Genomic DNA, 20,353 nt, shown 5'->3' with positions numbered 1-20,353 from the left:
AGGGACTGTCTACAAAAAAGTGGGCGGAGTTGAAGGAACAAAGGCTCATCAGTTCTCTAAGCCCCTGGTGTGTGTGTTGGGGGGGAGTGGAAAGGGGGACCAGGAAGGAGGAGTGCAGTGACCTACCTGGTTTCTCACACAGGGAGGGAGTGCTGCCTTCTGGGCTCTGATTTTGGCTGCTTCATCTCCTAACTACCTGGGGGCAAGGAGTGGGTATTCCATGTTTGTTGAACGAATCCTGCATGAAAATCTGGAATGCCCAAATATGCAAGAGTCTTGGGGTCAGACATCGTGAATTTGAATCCCGCCCTTGAGTGATCCTCAAGTGACCTCAACCCTCTGAGCCTGGGACCTCATTGGTAAAGCTTGCCTGGTGGGGTTGCTGGAAAAAGACAGCTACTTCCTATGCTTAGCTATGTGAAAGCAGTCCTCAAATATTTGCTATACGAATGCACTCTGCTAAAGCGCTTTATTCCTGTTGTCTTTCATTAGCTAATTAATTCCATTTAAAAGTACTTATTTGGGATGCCTGGGTGGCTCAGTCGGTTAAGTCTCTGCCTTCGGCTCAGGTCATGATCCCAGGGTCCTGGGATCGAGTCCCACATAGGGCTCCTTGCTCAGCAGGGAGCCTACTTCTCCTTCTGCCTGCCGCTCCCCATGCTTGTGCTCTCTCTCTCTGATAAATAAATAAAAATTTTTAAAAAGTACTTATTTATTGAGCATCCAGTCTGGAGGTTGGACCCACTGGTGGGCGTGGCGCAAGTGGGCGTGGCTCACGGATTTCCCGCCCACGACAGCGATGCCCAATTGGGTCTACGGAGGGCGCAGAGTCCCGCCCACTTCGCTGGGGCAGGCCCGGAAGCAGGGTTGGGGAGGCTGTGCGTGTTTCCGGTTTGGGCGGAGGCCCGGCTGCTGAGGCTTGTGTGGATTCCGCTGCTGTCGCATCCCTGCTGGGAAGATGTTCTATCACGTAAGCGGAGCACGGGGTGGCGGCGAGGGCAGGGTTGAGAGGAGGAGCGAAGCGGGGCGCCGGGACGGGGAGTTACTCTTGACCCCGTGTCCCTACCGCGTCTTGCTTGGTCTCCACCCCACTTGCCCCGCAGATCTCCCTGGAGCACGAGATCCTGCTGCACCCGCGCTACTTCGGCCCCAACCTGCTCAACACGGTAAAGCAGAAGCTCTTCACCGAGGTGGAGGGGACCTGCACCGGCAAGTGAGTGCCGGGCGCTTCGAGGCGCCCGATGCTTGCAGCCTCTCCCCAACTCCTACTCATCCCGCAAGGCCCTGCCACCTACCCTGGGGAACCCTCCCACCTTCTCAGGCACCCCACGCAGTCACTTGCTTCCTGCTTTGGGTTCCCGCGGCGCCCTCGGCAAAGCTGGATCGCAAGACTGCTTTACTTCAGCAGAGATTGGTCATTCATTTACTCCGCAAACATTTCTAAAGTTCCTGCTGTGTGCCAGGTTCTGTGTTGGGCCCTGGGAACAATGCAGGGAACGAGATAGAATGAGGCCAGCTCTCGTGGGGCTCACAGCCTAATCATTGTTCCTGTGTCTGTTCTCCCTGTTATCCTTCTGGTTTTTTCCATCCCACATGACTGGCATGGCACATCTCTGGGCTCTGCACACAACGGCCTCTCACATGGTGATGTGAATGAGCTGGGATGAGCCCGGGGCTATGGAGTACATGGGCCTCCCACATCCGAATAAGCACAGGCAGGGGCGCCTGGGTGGCTCAGTAGGTCAGGTGTCTGACCTCGGCTCAGGTCCTGATCTCAGGGTCCTGGAATTTAGCTGCATGTGGGGCTCCATGCTCAACGGGGAGTCTGTTTCTCCCTCTCCTCCTACCCCTGCTCGTGCTCTCAAATAAATAAAAAATAAAATCTTAGGGGCGCCTAGGTGGCTCAGTCGTTAAGCGTCTGCCTTCGGTTCAGGTCATGATCCCAGGGTCCTGGGTTCAAGCCCCGCGTCGGGTTCTCTGCTCGGCGGAAAGCCTGCTTCTCCCTCTCCCACTCCCCCTGCTTGTGTTGCCTCTCTCGCTGTGTCTCTCTCTGTCAAATAAATTAATTAAAAAAAAAAAATCTTAAAAAAAAAAAAAGGCACATGCAAGTTCCTGAGCCTCATCTCATCCCGATAGAATCAAGACTGGGGACAGACCTGGGAATCTGTGTTTTAGTAAGTTCCTCTTAGGTGATTCTGAGGCATGCCCAAGATTGAGGTCTCTTGGCTCAAGGACTGCAGCCTCCTTGGACATTTATTGTGAAATTATGAGGGCAGCGTTTGGCATTATAGATACTGATTAGTGTCCTGTCTTCTCTCAGGCATTAAGTTCTGGGGGCAGGGGTGGTGCTCTCCCCTAATCCCCATGCTCACTGTCTTGTTGCATATGGTTTTAGAGGCTCTTGCCCACACATTGCTTTTCTTTCTTTCTTTTTTTTTAATTTTTTTTTTGGATTTTATTTATTTGAGAGAGAGAAACAGAGATAGTGAGATAGAGAGCACAAGTGGGGAGGAGAGGGAGAAGCAGGCCCCCCGTGGAGCAGGGAGCCCGATGCGAGACTCGATCCCAGGACCCTGGGATCATGACCTGAGCCGAAGGCAGACGCTTAACCGACTGAGCCACCCAGGCGCCCCACACAGTGCCTTTCTTTTCCCCATCCTCCTTACAGGTATGGCTTTGTAATTGCTGTCACCACCATTGACAATATTGGTGCTGGTGTGATCCAGCCAGGCCGAGGCTTTGTCCTTTATCCGGTTAAGTACAAGGCCATTGTTTTCCGGCCCTTTAAAGGGGAGGTCGTGGATGCTGTCGTCACTCAAGTCAACAAGGTGAGACCATACGTAGCGGAGGCAGTTGGGTGGCTGCTCAGAAGATGGGGGCTGGGTCCCACCTGCTCTTGCTAACTCTGTGTCCTTGGCTAAGTCGCTTTGTACTTGAGTTTCCTCACCTGTCAAATGGTACAGTCACTGTGCTGCCTCCCTCCGGATCATGGAAGTCAGTGTGAGTAGTCAGCAATAGCAGCCTCCATTCATTGAGTACTTACTGTGGGCCCGGTGTGGTGCAAAACCTCATGACGACTGAGGTGGGTGCTTTTCATCCCTTTTTATAGAAGCTTACGCTTGGAGAAGTTAAGTCTACTGGCCAAGGTCATGTGATCAACAGGTGTTCAAATTGTGGATGGACAGGTCCCAAGCCTTGGCCCTTGATTGCACTGAATTTGCTTCACTTAAAATGAAATCTTGGCAGAAGAGAGACATGAAAGCAAATGATCCAACTCAGAGTGGTTTCAAAACATGAAGAATATTTTGGGGAATCAGATGAAGTTGGGAAGCTTAGAAGAGTTGGGGGATAAAAGACAAAGCAAAGTTATTCATTGTTCTCCTAGGTTGGGCTCTTCACAGAAATTGGACCTATGTCCTGCTTCATCTCTCGACATGTAAGTCTGGGTGTGCCGGGGGTGCTAAGGAGGAGAGGCGCCAGTCATGACCATCTCTGGAAGCACCCATGTAAAGCGCTGACCCAGTCTTGTTTTCCTTTCAGTCCATCCCATCAGAGATGGAGTTTGACCCCAACTCCAACCCACCGTGCTACAAGACAATGGACGAGGTGAGTGGGGAAGACCGTGAGAGGGAGGAAGAATGAGCCCTCCAAGGGATTTTTGGCTTGGGGGCTATCTGAGTATCCTGTTCCCTCTTCCCCAGGACATTGTGATTCAGCAGGACGATGAGATCCGCTTGAAGATTGTGGGGACTCGTGTGGACAAGAATGACATTGTGAGTCTCTTGCCTGCCTTCCTGCCTGTACCAGGCAGAGCTGGGAGCTGTTGATTTCTTACCACCCAGGGTTCCTGGGGATTTTGTGCTCTTCTGCCAGGAGGAGGGGATGGGTGGGCAGAAGGCCTGGGGCTAGGGGTTAGAGGCTAGTTCTGTGCTTGCTCAGGCTTTATTTCCTTTCTACCTTCCCTCCTGCAGTTTGCTATTGGCTCTCTGATGGACGATTACTTGGGTGAGTGCCTGATCATGCATCCAGGGTTGTTACCTGGAGAAGGGGTGTGTGGAGGCAGGGGGCAGATGTGGAACTTAATGGCCAAGTTGCAGATGAAGAAAACTCTCATGACTGTCTGCTTGGAAGATCCAGGACATGTGCTTCATGGGATGGGGAATGCCTGGGGATGGCTGCCCCAAGCTCTGAGCCTAACTGATGTGCTTTTCCTGTTTCCTGCAGGGCTTGTGAGCTGAGTGCCAGGGCCCCCTGCTCTGTTTGGTCCTTATCTAGGAGATGTGATGGTCACACTCCTCATGTTGTCCAGAGGCCCAGTCTGGCTGCTGTAGCGAGGCAAAGAAGGTTCCTTGTCCCCAGAAGAACATCTGATTCTTCGTGCTGCTTAGCAGCCACCCCGCCCAGATTTTTGACTGCATTCTAACCATAAAAGGTCCTTTTTCTCATGGAAGTGTTACCTCCTTTCTTTGGTAAGAACAACTCTTTCTTAGAAAAGGCTGGAGGCCATTTGCTTGCTAGCCTCTCTTTTGGTGGCCTGATGCCTCAAGTGGCCTCAGCGACCCAGGGGATCTGACTAAACCCTTTTGCAGAGGGCTAAAGTTGACCTCGTTGAAGGGAAGGCACCAATGTTAGGTCTTTGGCTTCCAGCAAATGATTCTGCCTTTAGAGCCATTCTGAGTCCCAGTCTATTTTCAGAGTATTCGCCCTTCCCTCACCCTTAAACATAACCAAGGGTATAGCTGGGCATGAAGGGGGACAAGATGGTTGGGTAGGGAGAGGGAAACAAGAGGATAGTAATGACCCAGACTGTGGTATCTCAACGTAGCCCTTCCTAGGATGGCTCCACAAACAACAGAAGCCTTTATATGCTAATCAGTCCCTAAGCTGAACTGAAAATGTGAGCAGCCTCAAAATGTCCTTAGGGTGACACGGCCAAAATCCATGAAATGAACATAAGACTAAACAAACATGCTTCCCTCCCCCACAGTATGCTCACACTCTGCTTTTGTAATATAGTTGTCTGCCTCGGAATGCCCTCTCCCAGCCTGTCTGCTTGTTGCCTGCTAATCTAGCAAGTCTCAGTCAATAATTCTCCTCCTCCTTCTCCTCCCCCTCCTCCTCCTCTTCCTCCTCTTTCAGCAGAGCTGTGTTGTAGAAAGCATGGTATTTGGGTTGAAGCAGAACTGGGTTTCAGTCCTAGCTGGGTAACCTTATGTTTTCTCATTATGAAATGGGCATACAACCCTCTTTGAAGATTTTATTTTTATTTATTTGTCAGAGAGAGAAAGCACAAGCAGGAGGAGCGGCAGGAAGAGGGAGAAACAGGCTCCCCGCTGAGCAAGGAGCCTGATTCGGGACTTGATCCCAGGACCCTGGGATCATGACCTGAGCCCAAGGCAGACACTTAACTGACTGAGCCACCCAGGTGTCACCATACAACCCTCTTTGGATGGTTGCTGCTAGTGTGAGCTCACACGTGCAAGTGGCTTGCATAGAGTTTGGCCCATGATAGCGCTCAACTGTTAATTGTGATTATTGTGATGTAATGCATATAAAGCAGTGATTATCAGCTGGGGTGATTTTTGCCCCCAGGGGACATTTGGCAATGACGTTTTTGGGTTGTGACAACTGTGGATGGTATTGCCTTCTAGTGAGTAGAGGCCAGGGATGCTGCTAAACATCCTACAATGTATAGGACAGCGCACCCCCCCCACCCCCCAGCAAAGAATTACCTGGTAAGTTTGCCTCAATGCCGGCCGCCAGGACCTGCGGGGGAAGGGATGGGGCTTCAGGGACCCAGAGGACGATGAAGACTTGCTACCCCAGTGCAGCACTCAGGCCCAACTCCCTCCTGTCTCATGCCTGCCTTTCCATTTCCCTTCCTGTGAGTTGACGCTGCTTTAGGGCTCCACCTACACATGGACTGTTTGTGGCAAGCCTCTGTGCCTTATCCATGCTGTTCCCTCTGCCTGGAACGCCCTTCCAGCCTTTTTTTTTTGGCCAGGTTCACCCTTACTAACTGTTCCTAGCTCTGCCCAAGCATTTGCTGCCTTCAGGAAACCTTCCTGAAGCCCCAACTGCCCACCTGGGCGCCCCCAGCACCCTGTGCTTCCCCAGAGGACTGAACTCCCTCAGTGTTTCCATCTTCTCCACCACCTGGGAGCTCAGCTGCCAGCCCAGGCCAGGCCCAGGTGCGTGTTCGATAAATGTCTGAACAGATCCTAAGCCTTTGTCTTGCACCCCAAGGAAGCACCACCACCAACGTCCCGTGTGGCCAAGAGGGGCCTAGGGCCCTGGGCCCCAGTCTGTGTCAGAACTCCCCCCAGGATAAGGACCCAGAGCGGCCTCCCTCCACTCGCCCCCCCCCTCCCCTCTCTCTCTCTCTCCCCCCCTCCCCAGTTCCCCGCCCCCAGGCTCCTCTAGCCCAGCCACCAGCTGAGCACCCTAGCAGGCAGGACTGCAGACCCAGCCCCTGAGACAGCTTCCCACATGGCCTCACTCCTGCCCGGCTTCGATACGATGCAGTTCTGGATACATTCTCATTTGAATAAAAAGGCTTCTGCTGCCAAAAGATAAACTTTCCAAAACTGGAAACATAGACCTATAAAGTTCAAATTGGGGCGCCTGGGTGGCTCAGTTGGTTGAGTGACTGCCTTCGGCTCAGGTCATGATCCTGGAGTCCCGGGATCGAGTCCCACATCGGGCTCCCTGCTCGGCGGGGAGTCTGCTTCTCCCTCTGACCTTCCTCCCTCTCGTGCTCTCTGTCTCTCATTCTCTCTGTCTCAAATAAATGAATAAAATCTTTAAAAAAAAAAAAAAAGTTTAAAGTTCAAATTGTATAGTAATAAAAGAATTATCTGGTCCCAAATGTCAATCATGCCAAAGTCCAGAGACCCTGATATGAAGCATCCAGAATAGTGGCTGGAACATGGTAAGAAAATGGCACTTGAATGTGGTTTCCTTCTTGCCTTCACCACTCCTGGACAAATAGATCGAGGTTTTTCCATTCATACCTTAACAGTGTGTCACAAAATGTGATTTTGTTACTGTCTCCCGTTTCTTTTTTTAACCTTTTTCTTTTTTTTAAGATTTTTATTTATTTGGGGCATCTGGGCGGCTCAGTCGGTTAAGCGTCTGCCTTTGGCTTAGGTCATGATCCCAGGGTTCTGGGATCGAGCCCCACATCGGGCTCCTTGCTTAGCAGGGAGCCTGCTTCCCCCCTGCCTGCCGCTCCCCCTGCTTGTGTTCCTGCTCTCTGTCTCTCTGTCTCTCTCTCTGTCTCGCTCTCTCTATGTCAAATAAATAAAAGATTTTTATTTATTTGACAGGGAGCACAAATGGGGAGAAGCAGGCAGAGGAAGAGGGAGAAGCAGGTTTCCTGCTGAGTAGGGAGCCTGATGCGGGGCTCGAACCCAGGTCCCTGGGATCATGACCTGAGCCGAAGGCAGACGCTTAACCTGCTGAGCCACCCAGGTGCCCTCTCTCTCTCTCTTTTTTTTTAAGACTAATTTATTTATTTTAGAGCGAGAGCATGAGTGGGAGGGGGAGAGGGAGAGAGAATCTCAGCAGACAGCTCACTGAGCACAGAACCTGACGCAGGGCCCCAACTCATGACCCTGAGATCACAACCTGAGCTGACACCAAGAGTGGGATGCTTAACTGATTGTGCCACCCAGGCGCCCCTAACCTTCTCTTTTAAGTAATCTCTACGCCCACCGTGGGGCTTGAACTCAATGACCCTGAGATCAAGAGTCGCCTGCTCTACGGACTGAGCCAGCCAGGCGCCCCTCATTTTTCATTATGTAAAGTTTGTTATTTTATTGAGATAATTGTAGATTCACACGCATCCCTTTTGTTTTTTTAATCTCCGGCTCTTGGCACTGGGCCAGGTTTTCCAAGTTTGTTGAATCGGGAACAGTTTCTGGGCTGGATGTGCAATGAATTTTTCCCATGAAAACCACATTATAGTTGTGCTACCACTTGGTCGTACTCTGAGTCGATCACCTGGGTTGTAGGGACTTCCGCCTAAGCTGTAAACACCATGTGTGTCACTGCAAGCAAAATTCCTCCCAAGTTCTCAGGTGGAACCACTCATCTGTAGATTGTGTGTGGGATAACCTGGAAGTAACACCAGGCCTAGAAAGAAAACAACTGATGGACGCGGAAGCAGCTCGTGGAACATGAGGACGTGGGTGGTGGTGAGGATGTGTGGTGTGGCACCCACTAAGAGGACAGGCGCTGTGGGGGGAAGGGATCAAGTACGGATAGCCTGGAGATGGTTTGTAACTGAAAGTTACGGCCTCTTACAAAGGTCACAGGTAACAGGAGTATCTGCCTGCTAATGCTAAATCTTCTACACACGGTACTGGATTGTTCACAACAATCAGTAGGTTCTGTTATCCCACTTGACAGTTGATAAAACAGGTTAGACACATGAACTAGAATGCCTAAAGTCACACAGCTCATGAGTGGTAGAGCTTTTGTTTTGTTTTTAAACTGTCCATCTGGCTCCAAAGCCATCATTAGCTCTTTTTGCCTGACACTAGGTGGCTGGGGAGTGAGTGGGACCCACTTTTATCTGTGGCCATGTGGGTCTCACTACTGTTTTCCTTGGCCCCTGCCTCCACCCGAGGTTGGGAGCAGATGGGCCCCAGATAGCTTGAATTCAGTTTCACTGTATTGCACAGGCCCCAGGGCCTTCCCCTGTTGTCTCCTGCTTCCAAGGTTGCCTATGGCTGTCCAGACTAATAACACCTCAGCAAGGAGATCTGACAGCAGCCCAGATCTTGCTAAGCTGACCTCAGACTCAGGACCTTGGAGGAGCCCCCACCCCTTCCCTTTATGCAGAGGTGGGCCGACACTCCAGTGTTCAAGCACAGTACTAAAAACTACTCCGAATGTCATTCTGAATATAACTGGAAGAGACTCAGCAGGGTCATAGTCTCCTTAGGTGGTGTTGCCATGACAACCCAGCCACATCCATCTGGCTTTCCCAGCTCTGGCCTGGGAGGATCTTCTTTTCTAGAGGCAGCAGCATCTAGCCCTGAGAGGGAAGAAGGGCGAGTATGTGTACATTCACGCTCCCCCGCGGAATACTCCTTTCTATAATGAATAGCCCATTGCAAACTACCTCATCTTGGATGAACATAAAGGAATGAATTCACTGTCTGCCTCTTGTTGTGTGAAAGAAGGTTCAACCACAACTCTGCCAAGGGCTTTCACGGACATTATCTCATTTAACCTATAGAATCCCGTGAAGTGGGTATTATTACCTCATTTTGTAGTTGGCTGAAAATGTGGTTGGGTAACTCGCTCCAAACCGGTGGCAGAATTTGAACCCAGGTTGGTGACTCCAAATACTGTCCTCAACTCACTAAATCCACTTGGTTCTGAATTGAGAACTGCCCAAGTTCGGGAAAGTGTGTGCACGTAAAATGGTCAAGGAAGTCTGCGAGGCAGGTGAGGGGTTATATTTCGCTTACTGAACAGGAATGAGAAAGATAGGAGGTAGGGTGTCAGAATGAGCAGGGCCCTGGAGTCTGCAGCTTGCACGTGAGTTTGGGCCAGTGGGAAGACCCTTCTATCCGAAGAGAATACCCACTAGGAGCGCCATCCATCCGGCGGAAAAGAGAAGTGCAGGTGATGCTGGAGAGGTAAGCTGAGCCCCACCAAGCGGGCAAAGAAAACTTTGATTAGACATCAAAGTTGAAAGTTTCGCTGCAGGGGCGCCTGGGTGGCTCAGATGGTTAAGCGTCTGCCTTCCGCTCAGGTAATGATCCCAGGGTCCTGGAATCGAGTCCCGCATCGGGCTCCCTGCTCCTTGGGAGCCTGCTTCTCCCTCTGCCTCTCTCTCTCTCTCTCTCTCTGTCTGTCTCTACTGAATAGATAAATAAAGTGTTTAAAAAAAATAAAAATAAAAAATAAAGCTTCGCTGCAGTCGCGTAAACGCAAATGCCCTGAAACTCAGGAGCAGACAAGACCAAGGGAATAGGGACGCTTTCTTTGACAATACGCTTTTCAAACAGACGCCAAACCATAGGTACCTACTCGCAAAACTCTCAAGAGCTGTTGCTTTAAGAAGCCCGACTCCTCGGCGTCACGTGACCCACATTGCGCCCAGATGCTTTTCAGCTCCTTCACAGAGGCCAATCGCTTGGCCGGAAGCCCCCGGGAGGGCGGGAACTTCGCAAAGCGCTCGCCGATTGGCTGTGCTCTTGGAGGGTGGGGCCTGGGCTCAGAGAGAGGGAATTAGGGTGAGCAGGGTAAGTGGGAGCTGCCGCCGCCGCCGCCGCCTCCACCGCCGTCTCGGTAGCCGCTTTCGCTGCGCCGGAGCCCTCAGGTGAGCAGGCCCGAGCAGGCCCGAGGACTCTCCGTCCCGCTGTGGGCCGCGCACTCACTGGTCTTAGGGCCGACTCCGCTGGGGGCCCGCCCCCTTCGCTGACCACGTGACCCAAGTTCGGTAACCCCTGACCTTCTCCACCCCACCCCGCCACTTCTGGATCTGGGATGAAGCGAGGCGTGGTGGGAGGATGCGCACCCCCGAGGCCGGTGGCGGTCAGTTCCCACGCTCTTTACCAGTGTGGCTAGTGGCTGAGGGTGCAGGGAGGAGGTTGAGGAGGGGGAGACCTTGGCCAGAGCCTGGACTTTGTGGGTCTTCATGTGGGCACACAGTAAGGAAACTCCCTCCGCGCTTTCCGCGTGGGCAGGACTTCATGCTCCCATTTTACAGACGGGGAAACAGAAACTTCAGAATTATCCATTGGCGGGTCTCCAACGCCAAGAATCCGGGCTGGGAATCCAGGCCTTGTTCCCCACACAGCCCGCCACTCCTGATGATCAGGAACCAGAGTTGAGCCCTTGCTCCCTACTTAGTGCTCGCTGGGTGATCTTGGACAAGTCACTGAACGTTTAACCTCTCTGAGCTTTGATTTCCTTGGCTGTGAAATAGACGCAGTACTTACATAATACCTATCTTATTGTTAATGAGGATAGAATGAAGTATAAGCCATATAAAGCACTTAGCTCTGTGCCTCAGGCGTTGCCTGTGCTTAGAAAAAAATAGCTATTCTTTATTCGTTTTTGCAGCAAGTGTTCATTGAGGGCGTATTATGTGCTGACACTGTGCCCGACGCTGGGGATGCAAAGGTGAGCAAACAGGCATGATCCTAGCTGGTATGGAGCTTACAATCTAGTGGGGAGGTAGGTGTTAATCACAAAGTTACACAGATATATAATTACAAGCTGTGATAATTGCTTTGAAGGCAAAGTACCGGTACACTGTGGAGGTCTGAGAAGACTTCCCTGAGCAAGTGACATTTGAACTGAGATCTGAAGGAGCCGCTAGGAGTCCATTAGACAAAGAGATTGGGGGTAGAGGAAGAGGAGAGTGTTTCAAGTAGAGCAAACAGTGTATGAACGTCCTGATAGCAGGTGTTTTGGGGGAAGTGGAAAGAGGCCATGGTGGGAATGCAGAACACAAGAGGGAAAGAGGTGTTGCGGAAGTCAGTGGACACGCACGACCTGGGAACCAGGTTTGTTCTGTATTCCAGAGCCATGTGGAGCCACTGGGAGGAATGCGGGAGGCCAGGTTAGGATGCCCGTTGGATCTAGGGACCCTGAGATCACTGGTGACCCAGTGAGCCCCGCCAGAGAGGAGTAGTGGGGCAGACCCTGCGTGGGTCACCCTGGAACTGGGGCCTTGCTGCCCGTGGTGCTGATGCCTCAGTTTGGCCCTTGTGGGCCTGCCTTCTAATTGTGGTGTAAGTTGTTGGAGTCCTTCATCAGCCTCTGTTTTTGTTGGATTCTTGTTCTACCATATCCTGTGAACGGAAGAGCAGGTTCCTGCTTTTAGGCCTCGCAGCCAAACTGGGAAAGACGGGACACATGGGCAGAAAGCCCAGCTACTAAAAGCCTGACAGTCCCCAGTGGCATACGGGCAGGAAGACCGTACAGGGCAGCCTGGATTTGCCTTAGCAAAGAAGAGGGGGTGGGGGCTTGGGGTAGAGGGGGAGGCCGACCAGCCTGAGCGCTGGTGGTGGTGCACAAGGCAGGCTGGAAGACACTAGGCTGGTCTTCCTGGGAGGAGGGATCGGCTTGAACAGCTCTGGGGATTTGGGACCAAACACAGAATGTCAAGCTGGGGGGTTTAGAGTTTCTTTGAGGACCAGTGGGTAGGACTGAAGGTTTTTGAGCAAGGGAGAAGTACTGTTTTCATCAAGATTTAATAGGTAGTGGTTGTAGCAAGAATCAGGAGGAAGAAGACACGAAGTTTTTCCTTGTAACTGACCATGGTTCCATCTTCCATCGTCCATTTGGGTGGCGTTCTAGTCCCTGGCTTTCTCCTGCCCCAGCTCATTTTGTGCTCACAGCAACCCTGCGAGTTACGGAGGGCGGGGGCGATTGCCTGTGTTTGACAGGTTGGGACACCAGGGCTCAGGCTGACGAGGACCTCGGCCACATTCACTCAGGAAGTGGTAGGGCACGGCTGGGGCCCCGTTCTGTGAACTCCCCAAGGCCAGGTCCTTTCTCAGGCAGCACTCCTGTCTGACCCAGCTCGTCTGTTTCTTGCGCTTCGCCTCAGACACTCAGAGCCTCTGCGGCTCGTTGTTCGGGGATTCTGGAGCAAGAGCAGCGAGCCTGGCTCAGAAGGCCTTGAGTCAGGCTCCTGGGCTCGGAGGGGGCCTGGGGGGGCCTCTCAAACCTTCTCTCCTGGCTCCCAGCTCCGTCGGGGCCATGTCCGAGCGAGAGGAGCGGCGGTTCGTGGAGATCCCTCGGGAGTCGGTCCGGCTCATGGCGGAGAGCACGGGCCTGGAGCTGAGCGATGAGGTGGCGGCCCTGCTCGCGGAGGATGTGTGCTACCGGCTCAGAGAGGCCACCCAGGTCCGCTCCCCTTCGCTCCCGGCACCCTCCCAACTCTCCTTGTCCCTCCCGGTGGCTACCCCCTCCCGCAGGGATGTATTAAACAGGTATGTGGCCCGCCCCTACTCTGTGCTTTGAGGGAACGCAGCGGAGGCAGTCCCTGCCCTCTCGAGTTCCCCTTTGAGCCAGCGGGGCTTCTGGGCAAACAGAGTGCTGGCTGAGCATTGCCTCACATGCGCATCTTGTGAACAGCCCTGCCGGGCAGGCCAGGCCCCATTCATTCACATTCTGCATGTGAGCAGCTGGGTCACAGAGAGGGAACATTACATCGAGGGCTGTTTGCACAAGACCAGCACTGGATTCCAGGCTTTCTGGTCTCCGTTCTGGTGTCCTTTTTGCCTCCTGGCTGTCTCTCTTCCCTGGGGGAACTCCACAGCCCCTTCTTCCTGTCCGCTGACTTTGTTTCTCCCCTCCCAGAATAGCTCTCAATTCATGAAACACACCAAACGGCGGAAGCTGACCGTCGAGGATTTCAACAGGGCTCTCCGATGGAGCAGCGTGGAGGTGAGTAGAGCACAGCGTTCGGAGGCCTCGGCTGGCACGATTCGCCTCCGTGCCCGGCTTGGGGCTGGCACCGCAGAGAGAGACATGAAGACCAAATACGCACATAAGGTGGCCGTGGCCACCACAGGACAGGTGCTGGGGGGCCCGGAGGTTAGGGAAGCCTTCTTGGAAGAGCTGGCATTTGAGGCGGGCTTCGAAGGGAGGCTTGCATTAGACTAAGCCAAGAGGGGAGGCGGGGGGCCATTCTGGGTAAAGGAGGAGGCTGGGCACAAATGTGGGTATTAAAATGTCCTGCATAGTTGTTGTGGGCCAGGGACTTGAGGGAAGAAGGTCATGTTTAGAAGAGAGTAGTGTTGGGGCACCTGGTTGGCTCACTCAGTGCAGCACGTGACTCCTAATCTCAGGGTTGTGAGTTTGAGCCCCGTGTTGGGCATGAAGCCTACTTAAAAAAAAGAAAAAAGAGAGTTGTGTTTTCAAAGTAGGGTGAGTATGAGGACCGGCAGCATAGGGGTGTGGGGCTCAGCCCGTACGAATCAGGGAGGAGGGACCACGTTCTACTCCCTGACCCAGTGTGCGCTGGATGCTCCAGCCAGATTCCCAGCCGTAGGCTCGAAGCCTCCCGCATCTCCCCATTCTCGGGACTTTTGGACTTGCCTCACATGTAGACCCCCTGCCCTGGTCGGTAGAACGCCTCTCCCGCCGTGGATTCAGCATGCTCTCTGTTCCTCTCTGCTCAGGCCGTGTGTGGTTATGGATCCCAGGAGGCGCTGCCCCTACGCCCTGCCAGAGAGGGTGAGCTTTACTTCCCTGAGGACCGAGAGGTGAACCTGGTGGAGCTGGCCCTGGCCACCAACATCCCTAAAGGCTGTGCCGAGACAGCTGTGAGAGGTAGGGCCAGGGACACAAATGGGCTTGTCAGAGGAGGGGTGACGGGCGGGCTGGTGGATGGAGCAGGACTCGGGGGGGTGGGGGGGTGTTGCTACCACAGGCAAAACCCCAGGCTGACCCATCCCTCTGCTCCGGTTCTAGTTCATGTCTCCTACCTAGATGGCAAAGGGAACCTGGCCCCACAAGGATCAGGTAAGGGGCAGTATGGGGAACGGGCTCTGAACTTTCCCCTTGGGAATGGTGGGGGTGCCCCTGTACCTCTGATTCTTCATCTGACAAGTATTTACCAATGCCCGGTTCTGAGTGGGCACCGTCCCTGCCCAGAGGGCTCGGATTTGGAGATAGGAGCCCAGACCTGGAACCAGTCATGATGCGGGGTGTTGGATGCTAGCACAGAAGTCTGGGCAGCTGGGGTCCCTGGGATTGAGGACGAGCAGGAATCTGCCTAGCAGAGGACGGGTGGGAGGCAGAGTACAGAGCACGGAGGTGTGAAAAGCCTACAAGGTCAGGGCCGAGCAGGCTGCTCCGAGGAGCTGGTGACTATGTGCTCTGGGAGTCCTGTCTGAAAAGGCTTCTGGTGGGGAGGGTGGAGGGTAGGGGGGTGAGGGAGAGCAGGCCGGGGAGGCCGGGAGAGGGCTGGGTTCTCCACCCTGACTACCTCCTGCCCATCCCCGCACAGTGCCCAGCGCTGTGTCTTCGCTGACTGATGACCTTCTCAAGTACTACCAGCAAGTGACCCGGGCTGTGCTGGGGGACGACCCACAGCTGATGAAGGTGAGCCAGTGGGGCACAAAGTCCAGCTTTCAAGTTCCCCGAAACTCTTTCAGATGCCTGCTTCCTGTCCACTCCACACCACCCGGCTGATGTGGCTGGAAGCTGCTGCTGCCAGTGGGGATGTTGTGCTCGGAGGCTGGCCCTCCTCCGGGGCTGACTCCTCTTCCCACTCTAGCAGGAACCTCGTTCTCCGGGGAACGGGCAACTCAGCAGGGCCATTTTGGGGGCTCATGTGGTCAGTACCCCCCCTTTAATTCCAGAGTCTACTCTTTAGCGTGTATATTAACCTGTGGCCACGGGGGTGGGTGGGGGGCAGCCACCTGGCAGCTTGCGTTTGCCTGGACGTGAGAGGGAGGGAAAGGAAATAGAGGCAGCCAGGTCAGGGTGCCTGGCCGCCCGGGTCTGAGACTCCGCCACATTAGCCTCTGGGACTCCGCGGGGCCTGCGGGATGCGACCTGTCCAGAATGAGGGCAGCACTGATTTGCGGTCTGCTCAAGCATGAGGTCTCTCCTGGAGGGCTTACCTTCTCCACTCCTCCACGTGTCTGGCTGTTGCTGCCACTCTCCCGGCAAAACTGGGAATGTCCCTCCCGTACAGGCCTGCCTTAGGAGCATGGCTCCGGTCCCCAGGCGCAGGGCAGATGGCTGGATGCAGGGCCTGGGAGCTGAGCTCCTTCCTCGCCAGCCTGTTGTCTGCAGCACCTGAGCACAGGAGCTTTATCCAGAGGAGTTTGGAGGTCACAGTGGAGATTCAGGGCTAAGACGGTTTTTCTCATTTACTTAACTTTTTTTCTGCTTATAAAAGTAATACCAGCATGTTCATTATAGAAGGATTGTAAAGTAAAAACACACAAGCTGGAAAGTGAGTCTCCAATGGAAACAACTTACCTTTTTTTTTTTTTAATGTTTTAACTGTGATTACTCTAGAATAAAGCAAAGTGGTATTACAGTAAACATCTGGTTTTAGAACAGCTGCTTCTCTCAGTTAAAAACGTGTGGGGCATCTAGGGTGTATTCAGTTTCGTGTTGCCACAGACAGGGCTAGGAGTGGGTGTGTGTGTGAGTGGGTATTTCTTACAGTGGGTTAAATTTATAGAAGTACAGTTGCTGAATCAAAGAGTGTGAACGTGTACAATTTTACTCCAGAAGTACTCAGGCATCCTTTAAAAAATGTCCGTTTATCCTTGGGGCTGGTGGACCCAGTGCAGTCTGGCTCCTTCCTTTTCAGATTGCTCTCCAGGACCTGCAGACTAACTCCAAGATCGCAGCACTGCTGCCTTACTTTGTCTATGTGGTCAGTGGGGTGAGTGACCAGGCTGGGGCAGGGGAGAAGGTTCTGCGGGGACACGACCCAGCACCGGGGAGGGCTGGTGGCAGGAGCTAGCAGAGCGGCAGGCTCCTGCCTGCCCCCTCGTGTGCCCCTCAGCCAGCGCCCGCTGCAAACAGGTGAAGTCTGTCAGCCACGACCTGGAGCAGCTCCATCGGCTCTTGCAAGTGGCCCGGAGCCTGGTTCGGAACCCACACCTGTGCCTGGGGCCCTACGTCCGCTCCCTGGTCGGCAGCGTCCTCTACTGCGTCCTGGAGCCGCTGGCTGCCTCCATCAACCCTCTGAATGACCACTGGACTCTTCGGGATGGCGCTGCCCTCCTGCTCAGCCACATCTTCTGGTAGCCACTGGGCCTAGCCCGGCAGAGGGTGGGGCTGCCACAGCGCGGAGGGGCTTGTGGTCCGGGGCGGGGGGTAGTGTTTGGCTGCGAGGCCCTGTGTCGCGAGGTCAGGGAGCCTCTTTCCATTTAGAGCTTCCCGGTCGCTGCGCTGTGGTGCCCCGGGATTTTATAAGTGGATGGCGCGACCCTGTTGGCTTACCCCAGGGCGCCAAGACCGCCGCATGCTCTGCCTTGAGTGAGATCGGGCGGCCTCGTGCTTCAGTCTCCTCTCTGACTGAATGCTGCTCCCGTAGGACCCATGGGGACCTTGTGAGCGGCCTGTATCAGCAGATCCTGCTCTCGCTGCAGAAGGTCTTGGCAGACCCTGTGCGGCCTCTCTGCTCTCACTACGGGGCTGTGGTGGGGCTGCACGCCCTTGGCTGGAAGGTGAGGACCCTGGCCTTGCCCACAGGCAGAGCCATAAGAGCTCCCATTTGTAATTAGAAAAACAGTATTTGTGTGTCTTTTTCTCACAAAAATGGTCTGTGCTTGCTGCTGCCGTGTATACAGTTCTTGCCTGAGGCCAGGCTAGTTGATGGCTTTACTTTCTGTGTATCAATGTCTTATCCTTTCAAAAATTAAGGTACTAATATATCCCCACTTCAAAAATTCCTGCCCATACTATGTTAGTCATGTTAAGGAACTATCCATCAATTCCTCTTGTATTATTTTTTTTAAGCTTATTTATTTTTAGTAATCTTTATATCCACCATGGGGCTTGAATTCACGACCCTAAGATCAAGAGTTGCACACCCTACCCACTGAGCCAGCCAGGTGCCTCATTCTTCCGGGCTTTTTTTTTTTTTTTTAAAGATTTTATTTATTTATTTGGCAGAGAGAGAGACAGAGAGAGAGGGAACACAAGCAGGGGGAGTGGGAGAGGGAGAAGCAGGCTTCCCCCGGAGCAGGGAGCCTGATGTGGGGCTTGATCCCAGGACCCCGTGATCATGACCTGAGCCGAAGGCAGACGCTTAACGACTGAGCCACCCAGGCGCCCCTCTTTTGGGCTTTTAATGTAGATCATATGGTACAAATAATGATGGCTTTATTTCATCTTTTCTAAACCTAATGCCTTTAATTTCTTTTTATTTTATTGCTAGGATTGCTAATATCATTTTACATATGATGATAAGGGGCATCCTTGTGTCATTTCTAATAAGAGAAGTGCTAATAACGTTCCCACTTACACTGATGTTTCCCTTGTGTTTGATATCCTTTCTCAGATTAAGAAGATTACTTCATACTGTTTTATGCTCTTGGTTTTATTATTTATGTTGAATTTTTATCAAATGCTTTTTCTGTAGCTTTTGAATTAATCCTAAGGTTTTTCTGCTTTTATCTGTTAATGTGATTAATTGTATTTATGGATTTTTAAGAAGATTTTATTTATTTAGAGACAGCATTTTCACACTTGAGAGCGGGGCAGAGGGAGGGGATGGGAGAGGGATAAGCACTCAAGCAGACTGTGCATTGCATGACCCCAAGATCACCACCTGAGCCAAGTGGAAACCAAGAGCCCAACTGACTGAGCCACCTAGGTGCCCGTATTTATGGATTTTTAATAGTAAACCATCATTACATTTCTGTGTATAGACTCAACTAGGCTATAGTATAGACTTTAAAAAATCTAAATCTTTTATTGAAATATAAGGCATTTTTTGTATACTATTGGGTTTACTATATTTTAAAAGATTTTTCTATATTCACTAGTGAAATCAATCATAAGTTTCTTCTCATGTACTGTCCTTGTAGAGTTTTAGTATCCGGGTTATATTGGCCTTAGAGACTGAGGTAGGGTGGGAGCACTTCTTTCTCGTTTGTTTTTGTAAGACTGAGATGCTCTTTTCCTTGAATATCTGTAGACTGTCTTTGTAAATTTTAGCAAAGTGTTTTATTTGTGGTTGGTTACCTACCATGGTTAGAGAATTTAAGTTTTTATAGCTGAGTCAGCAGTAAGTTATATTTCTCTAGGAACTCACCCATTTGTTAACATTTTCAAATCCATAGGCTGTGGATGATCAACGGAGAACTCTCACCCAGCAAAGCGCGTAACAGAGGTCACCTCCTCTGTGAAGTCTTAATTGCTTTCCTGAAAATTAATCACAGGATTTAAAATTTGATACATAATCAGAGACCAGGTCTCTGATCAGTTGTTTGTTTTTATGCAGGTGGTTTGAACTGAGTCCCAGTTTACATCTCAGCGAGAATACTTGCCTACTGACCATATAGGGTAGCAGTTGGCAAATTAAATGTCTGTTGTTAGCAATGGGCATTACTTATATATACCCTCTTAGCCTCTGTCATACAGGTCAGTGATAGTTGGGTCACTTTATACTGTTTTTGTACCTGACCTTTATTTCCAGTGCTTAGCAAAGGCTTGGGCATACAGTGGGTTCTAAATAAATGCTGGCTGAATATGCCAAGCTCATTTCATATCGGAGATAAAAGTAGGTCTTTCATGGGAAAGGGTACTTGAGAGGCAATAAGCAACAAAGAGGTGCTTACTGCCTGCCTTCTCTCCCTTCCAGGCAGTGGAACGTGTCCTGTACCCACACCTGTCCACTTACTGGACAAATCTGCAGGCTGTGCTAGATGATTATTCCGTCTCTAACGCCCAGGTTAAAGCAGATGGGCACAAGGTTTATGGAGCCATTCTGGTGAGTGTCTGCGCCTTCCAGCCTCCCTTCTTCCCTGCTTGAGCTCAGCAGCTCACCTGCCTTACTTTGGAAAACTTGATGGGCCCAGGTTCCTCCTAGTTCTTGCCTATCCTGGTCCCTCTGCTCTTGCAGGTGGCCGTAGAGCGACTGCTGAAGATGAAGGCCCAGGCGGCAGAGCCCAACAAGGGGGGCCCAAGCGGCAGGGGGTGCCGGCGCTCGGACGACCTGCCCTGGGACAGCCTTCTTCTGCAGGAGTCTCCCTCCGGGGGCAGCGCGGAGCCAGGCTTTGGGTCTGTCCTCCCGCTGCCGCCAGGAGGCGCGGGGCCGGAGGACCCTTCCCCGTCGGTGACCCTGGCGGACATCTACCGGGAGCTGTACGCCTTCTTCGGGGACAGCTTGGCCACCCGCTTTGGCACGGGTCAGCCCGCGCCCACCACTCCGCGGCCGCCCGGGGACAAGAAGGAGCCGGCGGCCGCCCCGGACTCGGTGCGGAAGATGCCGCAGCTGACGGCCAACGCCATGGTCAGCCCCCAGGGCGACGAGAGCCCCCGCGGCGGCGGCCCCGCGTCGGCCTCTGCGCCCGCCGCCTCCGAGAGCCGGCCGCTGCCGCGCATGCACCGGGCGCGGGGGGCGCCCCGGCAGCAGGGGCCCGGCGCCGGCACCCGCGACGTCTTCCAGAAGAGCCGCTTCGCCCCGCGCGGCGCCCCCCACTTCCGCTTTATTATTGCCGGGCGGCAGGCCGGGAGGCGGTGCCGCGGGCGCCTCTTCCAGACCGCCTTCCCCGCGCCGTACGGGCCCAGCCCGGCCTCCCGCTACGTGCAGAAGCTGCCCATGATCGGCCGCACCGGCCGGCCGGCCCGCCGCTGGGCGCTCTCGGACTACTCGCTGTACCTGCCGCTCTGAACG

General features: G+C 53.1%; 2 protein-coding genes across 3 annotated transcripts; both read left to right on the top strand.

The window, feature by feature from the left end:
* The first annotated feature begins 890 nt into the window (after positions 1-890).
* Positions 891-4,472, top strand: POLR2G (RNA polymerase II subunit G). The gene is made up of 8 exons (XM_021684940.1): positions 891-970; positions 1,104-1,213; positions 2,669-2,828; positions 3,386-3,436; positions 3,541-3,606; positions 3,702-3,773; positions 3,972-4,005; positions 4,225-4,472. Exons 1-8 carry the CDS (start codon positions 959-961, stop codon positions 4,236-4,238), a joined length of 519 nt encoding a protein of 172 aa, XP_021540615.1. The 5' UTR covers positions 891-958; the 3' UTR covers positions 4,239-4,472.
* A 5,795-nt stretch (positions 4,473-10,267) lies between these two features.
* Positions 10,268-20,350, top strand: TAF6L (TATA-box binding protein associated factor 6 like). Of its 2 annotated transcripts, none has more exons than XM_021684942.2 (12): positions 10,268-10,339; positions 11,086-11,145; positions 12,720-12,879; positions 13,336-13,422; positions 14,160-14,310; positions 14,452-14,502; positions 14,990-15,084; positions 16,313-16,387; positions 16,531-16,751; positions 17,045-17,177; positions 19,319-19,447; positions 19,580-20,350. In XM_021684942.2, exons 2-12 carry the CDS (start codon positions 11,138-11,140, stop codon positions 20,348-20,350), a joined length of 1,881 nt encoding a protein of 626 aa, XP_021540617.1. In that variant the 5' UTR covers positions 10,268-10,339; positions 11,086-11,137. The 2 variants fall into 2 exon arrangements, with proteins under 2 accessions (XP_021540617.1, XP_021540616.1); XM_021684941.2 differs by lacking the exon at positions 10,268-10,339 and adding an exon at positions 10,490-10,554.
* Positions 20,351-20,353: the final 3 nt, after the last annotated feature.

This window comes from Neomonachus schauinslandi, chromosome 11, assembly GCF_002201575.2.
Source record: "Neomonachus schauinslandi chromosome 11, ASM220157v2, whole genome shotgun sequence".
Classification (NCBI taxonomy): domain Eukaryota; kingdom Metazoa; phylum Chordata; class Mammalia; order Carnivora; family Phocidae; genus Neomonachus; species Neomonachus schauinslandi.
Note: the sequence above shows the minus strand (reverse complement) of the source record. Positions and strands in the feature narration are given on the sequence as shown.

Excerpts from the sequence above, each read along its gene's own strand:
- POLR2G (XM_021684940.1), top strand. Across the intron at positions 2,829-3,385 it reads TCGTCACTCAAGTCAACAAG|GTTGGGCTCTTCACAGAAAT; the intron begins GTGAGACCATAC and ends TTGTTCTCCTAG. Across the intron at positions 3,437-3,540 it reads CCTGCTTCATCTCTCGACAT|TCCATCCCATCAGAGATGGA; the intron begins GTAAGTCTGGGT and ends TTTTCCTTTCAG.
- TAF6L (XM_021684942.2), top strand. Across the intron at positions 16,752-17,044 it reads CTGCTCAGCCACATCTTCTG|GACCCATGGGGACCTTGTGA; the intron begins GTAGCCACTGGG and ends CTGCTCCCGTAG. Across the intron at positions 19,448-19,579 it reads AGGTTTATGGAGCCATTCTG|GTGGCCGTAGAGCGACTGCT; the intron begins GTGAGTGTCTGC and ends CTGCTCTTGCAG.